The sequence below is a fragment of the Zonotrichia albicollis genome, chromosome 2 (genome assembly GCF_047830755.1).
Source record: "Zonotrichia albicollis isolate bZonAlb1 chromosome 2, bZonAlb1.hap1, whole genome shotgun sequence".
Classification (NCBI taxonomy): domain Eukaryota; kingdom Metazoa; phylum Chordata; class Aves; order Passeriformes; family Passerellidae; genus Zonotrichia; species Zonotrichia albicollis.
This window is the reverse complement of record NC_133820.1, coordinates 26,434,098-26,451,585: the sequence shown is the minus strand read 5'-3', so window position 1 is coordinate 26,451,585 and position 17,488 is coordinate 26,434,098. Positions and strand designations below refer to the sequence as shown.

The following is a 17,488-nucleotide window of genomic DNA, read 5'->3' as shown; positions in this document are numbered from 1 at the left end:
TAATTTCCAAGTCTTCTCTTCCAAGTGAGACAGTGACACAGTTGTCTGAATGATCATGGAGAGGAACGTGTCTGTATGAAACACAACATCATGGTAGTGCTCTCCACATTAATGTAAGAGTAGTTTTGTAATGACAGTTCTGCTTTTTCTGTCTGGCCTTTGAGGTGCTTGATGTACAGCTGCAAAGCGCATTAGAGTTTGGATCTTACTGTTTGGCATTAAAACTCATCTTCTCCAGTATATCAGCCCTGCAGATCAAAGCAACTGAGCTCTGAAGCTTGGACTGAGAGAGAGCAGTGTTCCTTACAAGTCACTGCCCTGTAAGGACTTCTCTCTGGTGGCTCTGTAGCCTTAGAGCAAGCTCATCTTTCCTGTCTTCTGTCTTTTGTTTGGAAATAGCAGTCTAAAGGGTGTTTTGGTCTAATGAAAGATTTTAGGTTCCTTGTTGAGTAGCCCATCTAGACCATATTGGAGAGATTCTTTCAATTCACAAACTGAATGTGTCCTTCAAATAAGACCATTTTGTCCTTTGGTTTTCCAATAAAAAAGAGCATTTTGGTAAAGTAATAGCATGCAGTGCATCTCCAGCAGGAATGTGGCTTTGGAGGGAGAGCTCCCGGTATCAGTACTTACTGTGGTCTGGTTTGCTTTGCACTGTGCCCTTAGATCACAGGGAAGAGAGATTTTCAGAAGAAATACTACCAAAATCTCCACTGTGGGCATGCAGCCGTTGTGCTCCAGGGCCTCTAAACTGGACTTTCAGACAGTGTGGGTCTACCAGGGAAATAGGAAAAAAGGCATTTGGCCTAAAGGGCAAAACTAAATCTATTCTAAAGCATAAATCCAAGCACATTCTGGATAGCTTTTAGTTACTGATGTGTGAGCCTCAGTGGCAGGTGCTTCCATCTCTTCAACTCCCTGTTGAACTGATTTACCAGCTAATGAGGATGCAGTTGTGGTGTGGCTCACTTTGTTCCTCCTAGTAGGACTTCATGAGTGGATTCTGTGCTTAATGATCAGCATATACATCTAAAAAGGAAAGACCTTATTGATTCTCCTCTGTTTTCCTTAAATAGCCATGATAAAAGATACTGTTTTACCAGCAATGTCTCTTTTACTGGAGAGGTAAAAGCAATAAGGAACAGGTGTTAAAACCCCTTCATAAGACCACAGCCTTGACATTTTTAAGTTTTTGGGTTTTTTTTTTACCTCACTTTGTATTTGAGGCATAATTGCAATGAAGCATTTTTTAACATAGACTTTTCCAGTTTGAAGATTCTCAGACCATGTTTTAATGTCTTGGCAAACTTGACCTGTTTTTTCAAGATTTAAGCTGCAAATGCTGAAGACACTGTAAAGCAAAGGATGTATCATAATCTGTCCTGAAGAGGTCAAGAGTAATGACCCAGAATTCACTTGCATTTGCATTTTAAAAGTCTTAGATGTAACTACATCTGAGCTAAAATAGCTATATTGCATAGGAGATTTATAAAGATTTTAGAGGTATGAATGAGTGTGAGTAGTAAAATGGCAGACAGAAGACAGATTATTAGGACATAATCACCACTGTTAAAATTTTTCCCCAGGTTACTCAGCCAATACCTTTATTGCTTAAATAGTGCCAAAATATCAAGGCTGGTGTTCTTTATATAAAGTAAAATGATATTACCAGCCCAGTTTGATTTAGGATGTTCTGTGCAATGTCTGCTAGGAATGAGTCATGAGTGACCCTTCTTTCAGGCTTTCGTGTCTCTTGGATATCTTTCATTTGTACACTGTCTTTAGCATAGGCTGTGAATTGTGTGCAATTGAACTAGAAAGTCATGGTTTAGCTGTGGGATGTATGTTTTGAATGGGGGTGCACTACATAGGTTATTACAAAAAGTCCACATTTCAGATGTGGAGCATTTTATTTAGATGACCTCTTATCTCACCTGAAAATTAAATTAATTTCACTCCTGAAAATAAAATTTATAGCAGTTTTTTTTTTTAATCTGCTCCTGAGCAACATGTTTCCTTTGGGTTCTTTTTTCAAACTGTCAGTCTCACCTTCTACTGTGGAGTCAATTAAGTGCCTTCTGGCAGCCACAGTATTGTGAGAAGAATTAAAGTGTGGCTCTGAAAAACTGAAGGAATTTATTTTCCTTTGAACTTAGAACTATTCCCCTCAGAAAACAATTGGTCTACTGTAAAGAGAGAAGGGAATGTTTGCGGGGCTTTCATTTTAATGAAAGAGGCAGTTTTTGTTGTGGTTTTTATTTTTATTTGATTTTTTGTTGCTGTTCTCGCTGAGAATTTTTTTGAGGCAAAAGCAAAGTACAAAACAACTTTGCTTTTTTGAAAGTGTGATCACTGTAGGATTCTGATGGTGGTTACATTTCTTTGACCCTGATAGTTTTTCAAAACCACAGTTACCATTAACTTACTTGCTCTTCCTAGATTGTGCCTAACCCAATCTTCTCTTCTTGTGCACTCTTTCCAGAACAGTAATTTACTACAGCTCCCTGCAACATATTGAAATGTTGTAGAATAAAAAGACAATTTTATGAAATTTGTTTATCAAGAATTGTCAGCTAGTCTTGATAGGTTCAAAAGTCAGCCAGAGATTGAGTTTTGAGGCTTAAGATATGTCCAGCAGATGAAAGCATCCTTTTGGCAGGATGAAATTTAGAAGAAATCCTTAGGACTCAGTTATCATATATTCATACCTTTCTTAACATGTGATTTTGTTGTGTAGAATAGTGCATATCATTTTTCTCCCAAAAGAAAAAACTGATTTATTAAATATTTCTTTAATTTTTTATTTCACAGTAGAATGTCTATCAATCTAACCTGATTTACATAGCTTAGCAATCATACTGCTGAAAGAGAGATGATGACCGGTAAGACCTGTATTCTTGATCATCTCTTTTATTTTAAATTCAGTCACCTGCAGATCGGTGCAAGAAAATCCATGCTGGGGATGAAGTGATTCAAGTTAACCACCAAACTGTGGTATGTATAACTATGTTCTGTGTCAATTGGAGATAGAGGTGTTGGGGCACATAGCATGTGGAGAGAAGAATTGTATAGAAAAATGTATTTTTATAAATCATTAATTCTTCTAACATCTAAGTTTTCCTTTTCTCTTTTGAAACCACATAGTTCTTAAGTCTTTAGCTAAACACTGATCATCTGAGCATTACTGGAGATACCAAGTTAGGCTAAATATCTATGGCTTGGGAGATCTCTTAGGCTGTTTTCTGCTTGCCCATGCACAAGTTGGTTTAAGTGTAATGGAAATTTTGGGTGGAATGGATGCAAGGGGTTGGAAATACTGTGCCCATATGGGTTTCACATCAAAAATGCTTCTTGGAGGCTGGAAAACTTACTACTTTTCAAATACACTGGAAGGTGTAGAATGTGATTTTTAAGAAGACAAGCATGTGAAATTCCCATAGGGGTACATAGGGTGGTTGACCTAATGTAAAGAGAAGTTTTAAACTTGGAATTTAAAATTAAACAGACCTTTCAGATATGATAGTCAAGAAAACTAATACTACGCAAATTGCCCTTTGTGGGAACAGATACTTGTTAGTGCCTGGTGATTTTATTTAGGATTAGTGAACTGTTAAAATTAATTTACCTTTTCTGAGGTAAGGCTTTCTGAGAGAAAACGTGGACTTACAATATAGGAGGTAACTATTCTTTTTCCAAAGGATGAAGTTTCTTGAGAGTAGTGAAATTCAATATATGGTATTAGTGAAGCAGCCATTTGTTAAAAGTTGTGTTTTGTCATTCCTCATGGGACTCCACTTCCAGCTTTAGGCCATTGTACATCACGACAGCTCCTCTGCACAGATTAGGGTAATATTTCACTATACCTTCCAGTTAAGTCTGAAATCAAATAAACTATACATATGTGGACCTTAAGAGATGAGAAGCTATCTTTGGAGCTATGCAATGTAATTTGATAAATCCAAGCAGGTCGGCGAATTCTAATATTGTTTTGGCCATACAGCTTCTTTCTAAGTGTTGTATCCTATGATTAGTTTTCATGTACAGTTGATGACTCATTTCTCTGGTGTTCTGCACTGAGGGAGGTTATGACATCAATTTAATTTGAAAAACATTTTAGAGCATTACTATTTTGGCTATTAAAATGTATACACATCTGAAGAAGCACATCATTAAACATTCAGTAGTAGCTAGCTGTTTTTCCCAAAAATTTCTGATGGTGCTGTAAAGTTGCCTTGTTAACTTGAAAATTTCCAGTTGGCTAGGTATTTATTCTAGTTTTCTTAGCACATCTACACTGCATTTATTTGATGGAAAGATCAGATTCTTAACCCTAACACTACCAGTAATGTTTTGACTATCCTTAAGATAAGCTTTCTTACCTACATGGATGGAATATTTAATGTAGGATTTGAGTGTCTTGGCTTTTGTATAAGTGAAGTATTTTCAGAGGCACAGAGAGAAATAATTGTACTTTTAGGTAGAAGGGACCATAGAGAGCTGAGACAAACTTAGTTTAAATGGTGAAAATATATAGCAATAGACTAAACCACACATTTACTTTGCTTTTCTTTGTTGTATCAACAATATAATTGAAATAGTTATCATCGTTGATATTGTAAACAATGTATACAAATAATTTTCTTGTGTTCTAGTGTTAATTTTCCACAGTGAAAGTCAACTAGGATTTTCTTAGAAATCTGATAGTGCCTCTCATGTTACCTTTGCAAAACTACACTGCATTCACTCTTCTATTTTATAAAGCCCAAATATTTATTTTTTTCTGTAGATTCTGCAGAATTTGATAAGAATCTAAGAAAATCCTTTTGTACTCCAGCCCCTGTCATGAGGAATTTACTGTCCAGTTCTAGAAATCTATTTTTCTGGGAAGAGGTATTATTCCTTACACTGACTCTTGCTCAGGAGATAAATAATTCTGAAAATAGTATATTTTGGTTCTACTGGTTATTGATTTTTTCACACTTGATGTACTACTCACCAGCAGCAGATACAGGACAACTTGCTCCCTGTAACTTATCATATATATCATATGTACATATCATACATATCATATGTAACTCATAATACTTATATCACTAGTACTTACCATAGAAATAACTGATTAATTTTTTTAAATATCTTATTTTTAAAAATATCTAATTCTGAGGCTATAAGGAAGTGTTATTCACATGTAGCTGTTATTAAGCTCATGTCTTGTAGATGAGGACTCAAAATGTAAAAAACAAAAATTAACTTTAATGTCTTTTAGAGTTATAGTCCCCTTTTGAAAAAATTTTCTTCAGTTATTTCAGTGTATTTATCTGTCAAATTGAAATTAATGTCTGTCTTGTGTACTTTATATTTCAGAGAGCAAATACAAATATGAGGAAGAGAAGTTCCATACAATTGGTTTAAAAATCCAACTTGTTAGATAATACTTTTTATAAGGGTCATATTGTAATAACTATGAAAAGGCTGCTTTTTCAGAAAGTCCACTGTCTTTCAAATAAGCAGCATGACAAAGTAGGAGAATGATTAAGTGATTTAGACTGATTTATCATTATGCATGTCCTAATACTGGTCAAATAGTTTTAAGTTATCTATTGACAGCCTCTGCTTTTAGTGATGCTTAATCTTTGTAGTATATCATTTGGCAGTGAAATCAAAGAATTTAAAGTGATTATTTTGATTGTTTGTGTTCAATATAAAACATGCATAACGGGATTATTCCACTTGTTGCTGGCAGGATGTTTGGACTATTGGAATCTTCTAAATAAAAAAAAATATTAGGCTTAAAGTCAGTGAAAAGTTAATGTTCAGAAAATTGTCCTTTAAATAGTGATTTCTTGAGGTTGAATAGCTATGTGGGTCTTCTGTGTCAGTTTTGCTTTACAGGACAGATCTGTTCTTCAGTAGCTCTGTAACTAAGGTTATAACTCCCTCCTATATGAGAAAGTCATGGACCTGTTAGATCAAGTCCAGAGGACATCACAAAGATGATCCCAGGGCTGGAACACCTCTCATGTGAGAACAGACTGAAAGAGTCGGGGTTGTCAGCCTAGAGAAGAAAAGGCTTTGAGGAGATTGTGTAGCACCCTCCAGTAACTAAAGGGGCTGCAAGAGAGCTGGAGAGAGACTTTTTACGAGAGCCTTTATTGATATGCCAAGGGGAATAGCTTTAAACTGAAAGAGGACAAGTTTACATTCGGTGTTAGGAAGAAATTCTTTGCTGGGAGGCTTGTAAAGGACTGGAAAAAGTTACCCAGAGAAGCAGTAGATGCCCCATCCCTGGAAATGTTCAAGGCCAGGTTGGACAGAGCTTTGTAGGGATGTCTGTGCCCATGGCAGAGGGTTTGACACTAGGTGATCTTTAAGGTCCCTTCCAACCCAAATGATTCTGTGGTTCTGTGACTCTTCTTTTAAGATTCAAAGGATTTAGACAATGTCTTCTAAACTTCCCTGTAAATTCCATCCTTTATCTTGTCTAAAAGCCTGTGTGTCTAAAATATTTCCAATGTAAACAAACAAGGAAAAACACCTTCCTCATTTGGATATTTCAGAATTTGCACTGCAAATTGATTCATTGCAGTACTCATGTTTCTGCCCATATATAATTCAAGAGCTTATTTTGGCTCAGGATAGTCCTTTCTTTAAGCAACTAAAAGTGCAGAAGGCTATAGTACTGCTTAAATGAATTAGTACTTTCCACAATATTCTTCCTGGTTGCTGTTATCAGTGATAAAACAGTAGAAAAAATACTGCAAGCAGACAACGGGGATGTACAGACTCAGGATGGTATAGGATTTTTAATTAACAGTCTGTTCTTTTTTTATTTTGGAGGCATATTTGGCGTATGCCTATACTTTGAATACCATTATGATATGACTTACGGATTGAATACATGTTTGATATGACGTGATAGAGTTGTGGATTCCCAAAATTTGTGTTTGTTGGCTAAAACTCATCAGAATTTATGTAAATATTGGTGATGGGGAAATAATAGGTGACTATGGTCAATTATCAATCTGTTGCATGTAGAAGCTGGTAGGTTTAGTGTATTTAACACCTATAAGCTGGAATTGGTATCTTGGCAACTTGTAGTAGATAACACTTAGCTTTTATACAGCATTTTGCTTACTGTGGAAACTCCAGTGTGCCAAACCAAGTCCGCGTAATATACGTACAGGAACTCTTTTTATATTTACAGTACAAAAACTTAGAGGAGATTTTGCTAAAATTCCTCTGAAACATGACAGATACATTTACAAGATCATACCTTGCCTTGTTGTAAGGATATGCATTTAAGGATATGATGCCTTTCTAGATACTCAACGTAAATTAAATCTTTGTTTAGGAAAATGAAAGAACACATTTTCAAGTTTTACTGTATAATTTGTGAGGAAAGTTTGACTTCTGCAGAATATCTTTTTTGGAAGATGGTAAATTCCAGCTCATGAAAAATTCTGGGCTTGGGATCCAAGTGAATCTCTAGAGTGTATGCACTCAGAATGGAGTTTGCAGTAGATGGCTTCTTATTCTGGGGGGACAACCGAACAAAACACCTCTAAGTAGAAAAATTGTGTTGCAAATATTTGTTTTTTCTTCACTATTTCAGATCCCGCTAGGCTTTTGTTAGCACAGGTATTTCATTTATGGCCTTGTTAGCTTGGCTTTTAATGAGGCTGTGTTTCTAAAGAGGCTTAGTGGGGAAGTGGGCTGGAACAATGATGCCCTGAGAAGCTACCTGGAACAGAGGCTAGACAGTGTTACAGGAATAAAGTAGGTGTTTATTGAGAGGCCTTCAAAGGACACACCTTGGGCAGTATGAGAGCCTGGCCAAGGCTACACCCAAGATGGATGATGGGTCAGGTGTTTTCGCACTTTTGTAAGTTTTGATCCATTTACATATTAGGGTTAATTGTCCAATTACAGCTTCAGGTTATGAAGTCCCATCCTCCCAGACTGCTCTCTTCAATTCACTGCTGTTTTTACTTTTTGGGCCTGAAGCTGTGATGCTGTCCTTGGTTCTTGGCTGGAAAAGGATTGTTTTGTCTAACTAAACTGTAAAGAGAACCTGCTAACACTTTATATGAAGGTCAGAGTTATGTACTAATGCAGTATAGAATCTGGAAAATTTGAAAGCTAAAACTTTACGCATCAACAGTAGAAGGGAGGGGACAGCCAGGTCAGTCTAAGCTTTTAACATAAGGTGTTTGACACCTTATACAGCTTCCATTCACAACATCTTTATTTAAAACGGTACTTTTATTTTCTTGTGAGGCTTGACTTGAACAAAAAAAAACCCCAACAAGTTTATAAAAGTTGATGGAAATAAGCTTTTTGTTCAATTTCCTTCTATTGCTGTCATGCATGGGGTTCTATGGAGGAGGAGATAGAGGAACAGCTCCCAAATCATGTGTTTAATACTTCCTGAATCCTTGGACTTTTTCTGTTTATGGAAGTTTGATAAATGTTAACAAAAAATATTTAGTTTTAAAGGTGGGATTTCCATTTATAACCTTTATAGGGCTATCCAGAGACGTTCATGGAAGTCTTTATGGAAGTAACCTAGTTCCGTAGGGCTCTGTCCTAAACTCTTTGTAGTTTACCAGGATAAGGGATCCATACTTTGTGGCAGATTTGGTCCTGTAGCCTGGGCACTGGCATCTCACATCCAGTGTGCTCTTGGTTCTGTGCTCCAGAGCACCTGGTCCTGACCCTCTGCTGCAGTTTGGTGCTCTAGAATATGTGCTGGGCATGGTAAACCTCATCCGTGGGATTGGTGTGGAACTGATGGAGCTGTGAGCAGTCAGGCACTGAAAGGCTGATGTTGCTGTTCAAGTCCTTTCAGGAAGTTCTTTCAAGAAGAAGTTGGTGCAACAAGAGATGGTCTTCATCACATATGACTGGGACATGGCTTCAGTACCCATACATTGTATTTCTAGAGGTATTCCCTGCCAGCTGATTGTGGTCTTGCTCACCAAATGCCATTTGCTGTCCTACAGCTCAGTCAAAACCAGATTTCTTTTATTCTGTCCTGACTGTACCCCAGAATGGACAACTCTACTGCTATTGAGCCCTGGTACTTTACTTGTGTGATTATATGAACATACAGGGACAACAATCAGCAGACAAAATTCATACTGAGTTCTTAAATTATTTTTCTTTGGGGGAAAATATTCTTCAGTAGTTGAGGACTTAGATTGCTCTGTGCAGCTGTTGTTTAGGAATACACACCTGGGCTGACTTTTAGGCACCAAAGTATCTTTTAAAAGCAGTGTAATTGTGGTAAGAAATCCTCTGCAGACACCAATTGACTTTTTCTGAGTGTCACTAGTGGGCCTTCATAGTGTCACCACTGGCAATAGCCACGTTTCTGAGTCCATATCCAAGTCTAGTATTTTTATACAAGCTATACTTAGGACTATACTCCTGAGGATGTGTTTGCTAAAAACTACTGCAGTGTTCTGTAGAGTGTTTTTGTGACCTAATTGATAAATTCATCTTTCTGCACAGAACACACTGGAAGACGATGTATTTTAATAGTTTTATTTTAGAGGGTTTTTTTCTGGTTTGTTTTTTCCTCCACATGATAGCATTTCCATAGGAAAAAAAAACCCTTTAAGTGGTGCTGTAAATGGTATTAATATTTTCAACATAAATATTGAAAGACAATATACTGCCAAAATGGTTTGCATATATTACTGATAAAAATTATTTTCATATTCTCAGTAGTTGCTGCTGGCTATAAATCTAGGTACAATTTGTATTTGTAAGCAGTTTAAATTAAAATTTTGACAGTATGTTCTCTATAGTGAGAATACTGTAAATTCTGCAGTTAAAATTATTGTTTCAGAATATATAATTAAATTTTTTATGCCAGGTAGCAGATATTAAGTAGAATTAGAGTTTTGTACTGTTACCATTTTTGATACCTGTAGAATAGAATACAGATTATGTACTTCTTTTTGTCTCCTAGGAAGAGGTTAAAAAGGCTTACTGTTAGTGTATGTTCAGGTGTGTGTATTTGGAAAGGAAGGCAGGTATTATTCTGCTGCTAATAATTTCCTTTTAACTGAGGTTGCTGAAAATTGAAGTACACTGTAGAAAAGATGATGAAAGCTTAAGGAGAGATGTCTTCAATGTTGTGCATATTAACACAACAGACATTACAGTTGTGCACAGCCTGGACCATATATGAGTTAGGATGGAATAATTTTGACTGCTTCTGTGCTTTGTGCAGGGAGCAGCTGTGTGTACATGACACAGCTGATCTTCGGGTGCCGGCCTGATGTTCTGTTGCATAATCTGTTGTCTTATTCTGGTGAAATTAGGAGCTAACTGTGAGGAAGTGTAAGACAGTGATAGTTGTTGTAAAAATTGATCAAAACAGTAAGAAAAGCAAATCCATGCTCCCATGGGAGGAAAAAATAAAGCAAGGGAAATTCTATGATTTACTGTGAGCACGTTAATTTTTATTTAAAAAAAGTCAGTACTGGATTCAAACAACTCAGTGGCTTGAACAGAGTACATAGTCTATATTTGATAATTTTAATGGAAATAAAATGAAAAAAAAAGAAAAGCTCTATCATGACTAAATAATTCCTGCATTTTTAAGACAAATTCTTTTAACTTGATATCTCTGTCCTCCCTCCCAGCTAAGTGATGCAGACTAAGTTTGCTTACAGGCTTATTTTCGATTTGGATATTTTTTTTCAGTTTGCTTGGTCATTAATGTCCTTAATTTTGGGCTTTTTTGACAATTTCTATGTAATGCCTTAATTTATTTTCACTATATGAATTCAGTCTCGAGAAACATATGCTTCAAGGGTAACAGCACTTGAGCTGGGGATCTCAAGTAGTTTATTTATACACTGAAAATCTGGGGGAGGTCAAAGACTGTTGGAATTACTGACTCACTGGAATCATTCTAAAATAATGAGTTTTGATGATGTAAATCTAATTGAAAGAAATATGCATATGTGTATGCATATGTGTATGCATGTATGTTTCCATATGTTTGTTGTTGTAATTCCAGGACAAGCATTTGGGGATGAGACTGTGCAATGTACACACATACAAGTTAAATTTCCATGGTAAGATTAAGCACAGGGCTACAAAAATGAGTTCCTGTAAGGCAGATGTGGCTGGGGGTTAATACTGCAGGGTCACTTCTGAAGAGCACATTCCTTATGCCACGTGAAATGTGAAGAACTTGGCTCTTCCTCTCTCCTGAGGAAGAGGGAACCCATCCACATCCACACTGCAGCTTAATCTGTGGAAAAGCAGGGTGTGACCCAGTCTGCCTAAATGCTGCCCCAGCCTCCAGCTCCTGCCACCAGCTCTTTGTGCCTGTTTAGATGGCACTTGAGATTTCTTAGCATTCACCAGAGGCCACCCAAGGATGCTGAAATGCCTCTTTGTAGGAGATACTGTCCTTTGGCAGAAGCCCTGCTGAAATGAATAGGCACCTGGGCTCTCCATATGTTCCTTGGAAGCCCTTGGAAAAGAGGCCAAGCAGGGACTCTGGTGGCAGCACCTTTGTTCATAAGAGTTTAATTTCTGTGTCCTTGCTGAAGAAAGGGGTAGGGCCTGCTCATCACAGCAGGGCTCCCAGACCCTGTTCTCTGCACCGTGTGTTAGTTTGTATTGCATTTATATTACATAAAAAAGAGGTGTGTGGGAATTGGGACCAGAGCCCTCATTGCCCATATGCCAGTGCCAGGAGCTAATGTTTTCTTGCCTGTTGTATCATTGGGGTTTGTGTTTGCATAGTCCCGTCAGCACAGTGCTTTTCCCCCATGGAAGTTATGCACATCTTGGTGCTTGAAACACCTTTGTAGTATTTGAAAATATTTGACTGAGTTTAGTCCTTCTGAAGATAGAAAGTGCTGAGATCCGTGTTCTGAAACTAGATGGAGAGTTGAGTAAAAACCTTCCAAATTGCCAGTAGCTGTCTTTTCTGGTTATCTGTGCTCCTCGTTGAAGAGAGAGATGCCTTATAATTGCCACACTGCAGACAGCCAGTCACTGCAGGTACCCAAGTGAAGGAAAATGCTTTGAATTTCAGAGGTGCACCAAATCTGAGCTGGAACCAACCCCATTTTTTAGAGCCATACCCTAAAATGGGGAAATGAGACCCTTCTTCCTCAGAAATTGTGCCTAGTAACTGACCTTTATGTCTTTAAAATATATAACAAAACCCATAAAGTTGGAGTCTACTCTTCAAACAAATATGCTCATTTATTTGTTCTAGGATGTTGTACTAGCAATGACTCAAAAGCAATGGGGTAGCTCTGAGCTGAAGGTTGATTGTATCAGTACAAAATGAAAGGTAAGCACTGCTATTAAACAGTGTCCAAGCTTCAGTACAAAACTGATTCTCTGTTTCTGGATAAATCAAATTTTAGTTCCCTCATGGATAATACAGATGGTTGCCTCCTATGCTGAGGTGCTCTGTAGTCATGTTACTAATATTTTCAAGTTTGTTGAATTATGGTGGTACTTTGCTGTACTTGTGAAAGTTAAGCTCTGGGTCAGATACATGTTCTGACAAGGAAATGTGTTTAGGGCAGCTTAATGAGAGGTGGTGATTTCTGCACTCAACTCTCAATTTGGATCCTAACTTAGTTTATTCTTGGGAAAGCCTCTTAATTGTGATCTTTAGTGTACATAGCCAAAAATGAATTTAAAAATACTTATTTCATGGCTTGATGGTAGTAAGCAGAAGATTTAGTGAAGTATCAGGAATTATTCAAGTAAGAGATATGATTTTTTTCAATGTACTTTACATACAAACTGTATTGTTGCGACTTTGGGCAATGATACAGTGCAGTATGATCAGTGACATTTTTAGGATGCACAGAACTGACTTTTAACATTGAATTAGAATTGCATTGATTTAAATAATGTAGCCAAGATACTCTTTAATTAGAATTGCAGCCTATGCAATCACAATATTATTAACCTCTCCTCTTTAGGAGAAAACCATTATGCAAGTGAGATGCTATTATCATGCTAGCTTAAGAACCTGGATAAATCCCTGAAAAAACCATCTCCTGCTCTCCTGACACTGCCTGCCCTACTGCATACAGACACAGCTTTCATCTCTGTGGTGGTCCATGCTGTAAATATCCTTTTGTGGTTTCCTCACTAGTTACGTTTTTTGGAGACAGAAGACCTATGGCTTTCCATTAATTTTTCACCTTTTCAGGCATCTGCAGCAAAGGAAAGGGAAGAAGATACTTGCTACTAACATTTGTTTCATGGGGCTAGTAGCTGACTGAGCTTGTTCTGGCCAATGTTCATGGAAATCGGTTTGGTAATTTAACAGCATGATGCTGTTGAATTTCTTGGCAGATTCTGAGTTGCTTAACAACGTGCCATGTTTGATATTTGTTATTTGAAGTGCAGTGTTGGGGATTTTTTTCTTATGCATGATTTTTTTTTTCATTAAATGCAAGATAGTGTTTGATATGGAAATCTTAAAAAACCTGTTTTTTGAGGTGAATGCATTTTTGCTCCTAGAAATTGTTCAGGTTTTTTAGCTGAAAAGTTGAAGCCTGAAATGTTGATCAGTCAAAGTACTCTGTGTGCATGCAACTAATTACAGGCAGCATTGAAAGAAAAATAATTTTGGTTATCTTCTCAGTCCATCAACTTTTTAAAATTAGACACTAGAGTGGATTTTGCATATTCCCATAGTTAGAAAATAGGAAATGGCTTAGCAGATTATATTTAGCAGCAAGGTATTATTTTTCCTTCAAAAGTGTAAAGATATTACTACTTTTACCTTTTCAAAATCTGCAAGTTAGGAAATAATTAAAGTAATGGGGAAAAAAACCCAGTTTTGTTTTCATGGATGCAGAAAGCTTTCAGTAACTTTCATGGGTCACCCTTAGATAGAATTATTCCTGTAAAAATAAGAACTCTGTTCTCTTTACCATTTGTCTGTTATCCCACCCTCTCAATGCTGTAGTTGCACTGTGTATTGGGTTTGCACACTGCTTTTAAATGATGTAGCTATTCTCTGGGGATACAAGACATAGATTTTTCAGACTGTAGGTTGTTTCATAGCATCCTAAAAATAGTTAGTGCAGGGCCATCCAATTGTATTTGAGCTTCCTGCTCAAATACTTTACAGATCTCCTTTCTGGATCATAACATACAGCAGTACTCATGAATGAGCACAGGACTATGGGAATACTGTCATGAGTGCAGCTGAGTGACAAAAGGATTCAATGAATGGTTGTGGTTACTTCCAGAAAAAGCAAGATTATTGCCAATCTTCTAAGCTTGTCATAAGGGGGTAATAGATTAATTTGGGGGAAAAAACCTATTTAAGAACAGCTTTTAATTATTTAGAAGTGAAATTCTTGACAATTTAGAATAGAAATTCAAAATAAAAGTTTAATTTCAGGCTGTTGTAATAGTGTCATCCAGATGGACTTGCTGAAAGCCAAAGAAGCATAGAGATCTTTTAAATGTATCTCAGCTTGCTCAGAAGCATGTTTTTTTCCAGGTGATGGATGGGGACTTGTAACAGCACCCTTTGCTAAAGCTGCCTGTGATTTGGGTTAGTGGGTGCTTGGCAGGGAGAGGAGGAGGATGTGTCAGGGCTGTGCAGGGCTCCCTCCCGTGTGCCTCTCTTGCCCTGCTGAAGGAACCTGGGTGTCCTCAGTGACTCTGGAGCACCCTGTGAGGTTTCCCAGCCTGGCCACAGTCCCTGGGCATGCCGTGGTGGAATGAATGAGAAATGTGGAGGTGGCCTGATGCCGGTGCTGTAGGCACCCTGTGCACAGGCTGTGTCTCTGTGCAGGGTTCCCCCTGCTCTGGGAGTGTGGTGCCCCTGCCTGTGCCACCCCAGCAGCACTGTGGATCTGGCCTTGGGCCACCAGTCCATAGGTGTGGGTCACCTCTTGTGTCCCTCCCTGCCCTGGCAGACTCCTCCAGCAGAGCTGCTCTAATGTTGCTGCTCTAATCTCACCCAGACCCTCAGGGCACCAGTGGCTGTCCTGGTGGCCATGAGCTGCACAGGGATTCAGGTGTGGGCAGCGAAAGCCAGCGCTGGGCTTGGGCTGCCATCACACACCTCTCCTGGCTGCTGCTTCCAGGTGGCACTAGTTTAACAATGTATAGTTTTAATTTTAGCAATTTATGTTAAAACAAACAGCAGTATCTTCCTTGCCCCATAAAAATGGCCACCTGGTCAGCATAGTGCACTGTTCTCAAAATTAATTGCTCAGGTAATTTTACTATAAGTGAAGTAGTCTGCTAATAGAGTCCTCTTACGTATATATTGAATTTTCAAACCAGTGTTGAAACTTTCTTGTTACTGTCCTTTTTTTTGCAGTACATGGGCATGGTCATGATAGGAGCTTAAAAAATTCTGCCCAAAAAATTTGATGATTAGAAATTGCAAATTTTTAACTGTGGTAATGAGAAAGGAGATGTTAGAGAGAGTAAAACCAAATTGTAGTTAAAGGGTATGTTACTTGTCACTGAAGTGGAATTCTGAAAAAGAGTTTTCAGTTCCTGATATAGTCCCCGCTTTTTCCGCTTTGCAGCCTGACCTCCTCAAAAAAACTTGTTTTGTCTGTGTCAGAATGAATTTTGAGAGTATCTGAACTATGTTGGAGCTGAAAACCAGGCCTCCTATGTGGGCATTGATTTCCTTCAATTGATTGTTGACTACCTTTTATGTGACTTGTTCCTCTTAGGCCAATTTAGTTCTTTTTGTTCAGATTATGAGGAGTCATCAAGGCCTGTCTGAACAGCAAGAAAACTTTTGCCAGGGAACTAGATAAAAGCAGAGGATGAACTTCATTTGAAATTTATAGTAAACTCAGAATTTCACTGTGAAAAATTAAATTGTTTTTATTCATGAGCTTCTAAATTAAATACATCAGATTTAGTGCTTTGAAGCTATTTTTTTCTTTAATCCCCCAAACTCTTATGAAGAGACTAGATAATCTCCCATTTATTGCAATGTAATGCATATTTCAAATACATGAGGCAGTTTATCTCTGCAAAGTATGAAAGTGCATTTACAATTATTTTTAAAATGCTAGCATAGCCAAAAAGCCCCAATTTTATTTATATTCCTCTGGCTATTTCAGTGAGAAACACTGGCTTTAAAGTACAGTTTTCACATGCAGTGTACTACCAACTTAATTGGGAAGAACTTTACATCCTGACTCCATAACTGAGGTCAGGTCATGTTCTCCTCAAGGCTCCCTGTGCTGCTTGGTTCAGCAAGATTCTGCTCCACCAATCCCTCTTCAGTTGCTGCATTAGGGAATTACAGTGTACAGTACCTTAGGTACACAGATAGCTTACATGAACTGCAGGCCAGTGATTCCTTCTTTTGGATAGCAAATAAAAGCTCACATATGCCTACAGTGACATTATGTATCTGTGGGGAATATATTGCTTCTAAGCAGTGGTTGGGGTCTCTAAAATAAGACAACAGTATTGTAAATAGCAAGGGGTTTTTTAATAAGATTACAGTGTCCTTACACACAAAACTTAGGCTTGAAGATATTTTGTTTAAATGTTGTTGAAACACAATGATAAACTTCAGTGGGATGTGGGAATTGAGATGGAATTGGTTAATTTAATATTTCATTTTGTTTGAAGTATAATAGCCGTATGCCTAGTACATGGGAGTAAAAATAAGGATTTCAGCATGTTTAGAAGTTTTCTGTGAAAGCTGAAAAATATTTATAAATAGGCATGTTATCAATACCCTTTTTCTTTGCATACAATAATCCTACTGTAGAAGTGCATCCTGGATATATTGGGCTTTGCTGTGGTGGAAACAGGACAGGTAGGTTCACAGGAGCTGGAGAAAGGGTGATGGGATTTGAGCCATGTCTGTGATTCAGGATTGTTGGTAAAATCAGTGTTGGCTCAAGTAGTTTGTTGGGGAGAAGCAGTTCTTAAAAGAAGTGATACTAATCAAAATAAGTGGTACACCAATGCTTGTTGTAATAGAGAATAAGGTACAAAATAAGTAGCAAGAACCTACATGTGATTATCTTGCTTAGGCATAGGTAACATATGTTTGTGCTATGTTGCACTATACCAGTGATAAGGAACATCTGTGCTCTTTGTTCACACTGCTAATGGGATTTTTCAATGTATTATTCAAATATAAAATAACCTTATCACTTGCAAGTTCTAGATATTTGGTTTTCCTCTTCTCAGCTAGATAATTTTCTTCTTGACAGTGTTCTTGTACAAATTGTGAAAGAAGGAAAATAGCCATAACTGTGATCATTTACAAATTAGGGAAATTTACTTGTTTGTTTAGCAGGGCAGGGGTGGGGGACAGAGCAAAAAGAGGTAGAAAAGCTGTCAAATTTACAGAAATAATCACTTTCTGGCCAAGATTTTGAAGGGATGTATGATTCTGTGTATTGCCAGTCTAGGTAACAACTTGAAAAAGCATACTTTTACTGTCCTAAAGCATTTTGCAATTTAGGTACCT

At 37.6% G+C, this 17,488-nt stretch overlaps 1 protein-coding gene across 8 annotated transcripts in view; it reads left to right on the top strand.

Moving 5' to 3' along the window:
* Positions 1 to 17,488, top strand: part of CNKSR2 (connector enhancer of kinase suppressor of Ras 2) — a 207,141-nt gene that overhangs the window by 92,747 nt on the left and 96,906 nt on the right. For 5 of the 8 annotated variants that reach the window (XM_026791812.2, XM_005484349.4, XM_074534621.1 and 2 more), the window contains exon 8: positions 2,926 to 2,994. The exons of the other annotated variants lie outside the window; for them this stretch is intronic. In XM_026791812.2, coding sequence (XP_026647613.2) covers positions 2,926 to 2,994 — 69 coding nt within the window. The remainder of the gene's footprint in view (positions 1 to 2,925; positions 2,995 to 17,488) is intronic. 8 annotated transcript variants of the gene reach the window in all.